We start from the raw sequence: 5,792 nt of genomic DNA, 5'->3' as shown, positions 1-5,792 counted from the left end.
CACACACACACACACACACACACACACACACACGGCACATTTTTCTATCTCAGGCTGGTCTCACAATTCTCTGTTCACCCTGACCCGATCCCTCTCCTCTCCCTCCTAATTGCTAAGGAGCATCCTGGTGGCTGGTTTATGCTGTGCTAGAGACTGAATGGTAGGCAAGCACTCTGACGCCCAGCCACATCCTTAGTCCCCTTATGCTACTTGTCCATGTGGAGGTCTTGCCTTTTCACAGCTCCCCTACAACATGCACCCCAACCCTTACAGATGCTGCAAATTGGCAGCCCTATGGTCTACCCTGGGTCTGACATCGCTATTTGGTTCATGGGGTGTCTCCTTCTTCAACATTTGAAATCATGGGCTTTTAAAATGGCAGACCCTGTCTCAAAAATAAATAAATAAAAACCAGAAGAAAGAGAGCAAGAGAGGGCTAATGTTAGGTGATGAGGAAGGGGGGATGGGCGGAAGGACATGGGGGAGAAAGACATTACACAACTGCTTTGATTTTTCCTTGCTAATTTTAACTTTTTTTTCCTTAGATTTGTTTTGTTTTTAATTCGTGGTGGATAAGTGAATTCAACTTTTTAGGCACTGAGGTAGTAAAACTGTAACATAAGTAACAATCCAACTAATTCACAGTTAGTAAAAAGTGAATAAACCTTTTCTTAAATGAATCGAGGTGCTTCTGGGTAGTCACTTTCTGTACAAATGAACTTCACTGAGATGTACAGAGTTGGGGGCTGGGCACGTGTTTGAATGGATTCCTTAAACCTGCTGTATGATGTTTTTATTTGTGAGTTAATTAGAATAAACCGATTTTATTTAAATATTTAAAAAGTGCAAAGATGTCATCTGAAAAATAATTTTCCAGTCTTCTAAGAAATTGAAAGTGACAACCATGTGTCCCGTGGGTTTGCCAGGCTGAAGGGGCGAGGCAACTCCTCTTGAAAGGACACTTGATGGAGCTTTTGCTACAGTCCTCGGTACTCCCTATTGTTTATCCTGTATTGTGCAGGGGCTGTTGTTTCTTTTTTCTTAAGCAGTCCTCTGCGTTTGCAATTTGATTTTCAGTTGCAGAAGTGAGAACCAGAGAGAGACTCTTGCTTGGCTTAGTTTATTCTTGTTCGCTTTCTGCAACGCTCTGGGGGTGTTTGCGTCCTGATCCCAGGTGCGGGCATTTCCACCATCATGTTGTCATATTTGCTGCCTGGTTTGATGCTGCCTGCTCGCCTCAAGGACATCAGTAGCTATCGAGGGGGGCATCCAGCCCCAAAGTTCTGTTGAGAACTATTTGGGAAGTTTCATATCCAGTCAAACACCCGTGGGTGGCAAGTATTTATGAAGAGGTGACGTTTAAATTAAAGTTAGCCTTGAAGGAAGGGTGGGGCCAAGTGCTGGGATTAAAGGCGTGTGCCACCACTGCCCGGCTGGGCTGGCCGTTTTTAAAAATGTGGGTGCTTGCGATCCTAACTTGGGCCTTCACATATTTAATTGTAAATATGTATGATATATATATATTTGTGTGTATACATACACATATACATGTGTAGATACATGCGGTTTATATGAATGTAAATACATCTTTCAAGTTAACCCACACCTGTCTCCACTGTATAAGTGAATGGAAATTTATTTACTCATCTTCGGTTGTCAGATATCTAAATGTAATGCTTCGCTTGCCCTTTGTGGGCCCCGTGTTGTCTTAGCTGGCCTCAAGCCTGAGACCCTGTGCTGACCTGCAGAGTGCTGACGTCACAGATTCTCCCCCACCCCCGTGCTTGTCGCTGTTTGTTTCTGAGTCAGGGTGTCATGCGGCCCAGGCTGTTGCACTGAACTCTCTTCCTCCTCCAGCCACTTCCTCTGTTCTGGACTTAGAGGTCTGTGTCACCACAGTTTGTGCCCAGTTTGTGCAGTACTGATCTGAGGGCTCTGTGTGTGCTAGGCCAGTGTTCTACCAACTGAGCTACACGCCCAGCCCCAGCAGGAATGTTTTTTTTTTTTAAATATCTGTATTGTGTAGCATGAATTCTAATTGGTCTTAATAATTAAAAATTGAAATCAGCTATCAGGGGGTGAGAGCCGAAGGATCAGAGAAGCAGAGCCGCCAGCCGCTAGAGTTCTTACCTCTTCCAAAGGGGGGACCCTGTCCTGACTGACTGCTTCAGACTGACTGCTTCAGACTGACTGCTTCAGACTGACTGCTTCAGACTGACTGCTTCAGACTGACTGCTTCTGAGCTCCTATCTCCTCCCACCGTATCTTCCTGGCTCTACCTCCCTAGCACTGGGATTAAAAACATGATCCCAAGTGCTGGGACCACCTATGTGTGAGCTCTGTTTCTGTTCTATTTTCTGTTTTAGCCAGATTCAATCTCCTGTAGCCCAGGGTGGCCTTGAACTCACAGAGGTCCGTCTGCCTCTGCCTCTCGAGTACTGGGTTAAAAGCTATGTGACATGACTGCCTGGCCTCTCTGGCTAACTAATGGCTTAGCTCTGCACTCTGATCTCCAGGCAAGCTGTAGTTGCTATAGCACAAACAAAATATCACCACAGCATTGTTTAAAAATGTGTGTGTGTGTGTGTGTGTGTGTGTGCACGCGTGTGCACGAGCGTGCATGCAAGTGTTCTTGGAGGCCAGGAGAGGATGTTGGATCCCCTGGAACTGGAGTCATAGAATGTTGTGAGCTAGGAGCTGAACCTGGGCCCTCTGCAAGAGCAGCCAGTGCTTGTGACTGCTGAGCTCGCCCTCCAGTTCCAGTTCCCCATAAAAATGCATACAGTAGCTTCAACTATGAGTATGAGCAGCTTTGTGTTGTTTTTCTGTTTCTCTGTGCGGTGTATGTGAGTGTGCGCATGCAGCAGCCCATGTCGACATACACAAACGCCAAAGGATGTTTTCCTCGGACATTCTTTACCTTATTTATTTCGAGTCAGGGTCTCTTTGGCCAGCCTGGTGGATGCTCATTGTTTTGGCTACACTAGCTGGCCAGCAGGCCCCTGGAATTTTGTCCCTGTCCCTCCTCCAGTGAAGGGGTTACAGATGTGTGCTGCCTGGCATTTTTTCGTCCTTTTTTTTTTAAATGTGTGTACTTGGGATTTGAACTTAAGTTCTCATGTTTGTGCAGCACGATCCACTCACTGAGCCATGTAGTAGGCCCCTGGATATCTTTGTATTGTAAATATAGACAGAGCAGTGGTAGCTTCCACAAGCACGTGGGCATGGGATCGTTTCCCTGTCTGTGGGTGCCGAGGACTGGAGCATCACTTGTGGGTATGCAGATATTTAGCCTTAGCAGATGGTGTAGTGGGGTTTTGCTCAGTGATTGTTGGGCTAACAAACACTCCCACCAGCACTTGTTGAGCCAGCTTACTTGTAAAATCTACCTCTAAGAATAAGAATTGGTTTATATCATGGTGGGAGAGGGAGTGCCAGCGTCTCTTTACACTTTTTAGTTTTTACAGTTATTGAGTATTGTGAGTCGGAGTCAAGACTGGGCTGCGCAGTAAGTTTAGACTAGCCTGGGCTATCTAACAAGACCTTGTCATAAATAGAGGGAAAGGCAGACAACAGATAGTGTCTTACATTTCCTTATGCCATCCCAGCAACCAATAAAGTAAGCAACAAGTATTTAGTATCATTAAATTCCCAGCCCACATAAATTTTCTACAATAAATATTTTTGCTTCAAAGCACTCTGCTTGGAATCTGCCTCTATGATAGTCAATCTTGTCATCTAAATTACCATCTTTGATGGCAAGTCTATAAGGGTGTTTTCAGATAGGCTGAACTGATTAGGAGAAACTACCCTGAATGTAGGCACCTGCAGTCCATGGGGTGGGTACTGGACTGAATAAAAAGGAGAAAGGGGGCTGGCTGTGGTGGCGTACGCCTTTAATCCTAGCACTTGGGAGGCAGAAGTAGGCGGATCTCTTTGAGTTTGAGGCTACCCTGGTCTACAGAGTGAGCTCCAGGACGTCCAGGGCTACACAGAGAAACCCTGCTACACAGAGAAACCCTGTTTCAACACACAAACAAAACAACACAAAAGGAGAAAGGGAGATGAACAGATTCCTGCCGGTGCAGGCAATGCCACCAGCTGCCTCATGCTCCTGCGGTAGTGCCTCCTCCCATAGTAGGTCATGAATCAATATAAATCCTTCGTTTTTAACCTCTGAACCATCTCTCCAGCACCCCACTGTTTCCTTAGCAATCAGAACCATGGCTAGCACCGTTCACTAGATGACCGTGTGTCTGTCGGTCTTTAGGCTTTGGATCCTGTGCCTGGGGAACAGCACAGGACACTGAAACAGAGAAGTGTAAGCCCGCCTTGGAAGCCCCACCTCCTCCTGAGGAGATGCAGAGCCTCAGGACTGAGCAGACACAGGGACTGCTGCCCCGGGACAGCCGGGCCTGGGAGAAGCCCTGCCACCCAACCTTCCCCAAGGACTGGGAGGCTGTGGAGGTTGGGGCCTCCAGCTGTGACAGCGACGAGAAAGGTGAGGGGGTCCTGTGGGGGATGGGCAAGGGAAATGCTCTGGAGAGAACGCAGGGGGAGGCTGAGCATCCATTCTGTTGCTCGCTGAGTCAATGGATACAACTCGGGGAATGCTGCATTGGTCAGCTTGTGCTGTGCAGAAACTCACCCCAACATTTAGCCACTTAATGCAGCAAGCGTGTGGGGGTTCGTATTTCTGTAGATCAGGGGACATTTCTCCTGTTTGCTGTTTTTGCACTCGCCTGTGAGCCTTGTGTCTCCAGGAGGTTTATTTTCTTGGGTCCTTGGAGGGTAGTGAGGAGCAGGGAATGCTGGGATGCCTAAGCACTGAAAGTTTTTAAAAATGAGCATGTGTGTGTGTGTGTGTGTGTGTATGTGTGTGTGTGTGTGTGTGTGAGTGAGAGAGAGAGAGAGAGAGAGAGAGAGAGAGAGAGAGAGAGAGAGCAAGCGTGTGCAGGTACCCACAGAGGCCAGAAGAAGGCATAGGCTACTGTAGAGTTACAGGTAATTGTGAGATGTCTGTCTGATGTAGTTTCTGGGAGCTGAACACACATCCTCAAGAGCAAGCACAGCATGTCCTTTTAATCACTGAGCATCTCTCCAGCCCTCCTTGGCACTTTTAAAGCCTGTGCTAGCAACTCGATGATCCTATGTGATTGGGTGAAACTTTTCATGGGGAGACAACACACACACACACACACACACACACACACACACACACACACACACACACACACACCTCAGAGAGGGAAGCCAAGAATCTGCATGGGCAGGGGTCAGAATGTGTTGTTAAACCTGCAATGAACAATTCAGACCCTACTCTCTAATAATTACACAGCTCAAATGTCAAGGGTGCTGAAGGTTTTTCATTTTCATTTTCTTTTTCTTTTTTTAAAGCTGTTTTCCAGAATAAATGGTAGGTTTGAGAATTCAAGAGTGAAAGACCAGAGGTCAGTTAATAGAGACCCCTGGGCCAGCAGGATGGGTCAATGGGGGAGAACTGACCCCCAAATTGTCCTCTGACCCCCACATGTGTGCTACAGCGTGTGCCTCCACCCACTCCTAAAAATAGTAAGAGGAAAAAAAAGGGTGTACTTTAAGCTGGGCACGGTAGCTGACTCTTATAACCTAGCACTTGGGAGGCTGAGGCAGGAGAATTGCTCATGAGTCTGAGACTAACCTGGGTTAGAGGGAGATTTCCAGGCCAGTCTGAGATACGTAAAACAAAACAGTCTCAGCCGGGCGGTGGTGGCGCACGCCTTTAATCCCAGCACTCGGGAGGCAGAGGCAGG

At 47.2% G+C, this 5,792-nt stretch overlaps 1 protein-coding gene across 1 annotated transcript in view; it reads left to right on the top strand.

Annotated features, from left to right (window-relative positions):
• Positions 1-5,792, top strand: part of Smim17 (small integral membrane protein 17) — a 10,802-nt gene that overhangs the window by 1,511 nt on the left and 3,499 nt on the right. Inside the window, exon 2 of the mRNA XM_005369292.3 lies at positions 4,271-4,501. Coding sequence (XP_005369349.1) covers positions 4,360-4,501 — 142 coding nt within the window. The 5' untranslated portion in view covers positions 4,271-4,359. The remainder of the gene's footprint in view (positions 1-4,270; positions 4,502-5,792) is intronic.

Source organism: Microtus ochrogaster, unplaced genomic scaffold (assembly GCF_000317375.1).
Source record: "Microtus ochrogaster isolate Prairie Vole_2 unplaced genomic scaffold, MicOch1.0 UNK47, whole genome shotgun sequence".
Lineage (NCBI taxonomy): Eukaryota > Metazoa > Chordata > Mammalia > Rodentia > Cricetidae > Microtus > Microtus ochrogaster.
The sequence above is the reverse complement of the archived record's forward strand: the minus strand, read 5'-3'. Positions and strand labels throughout refer to the sequence as shown.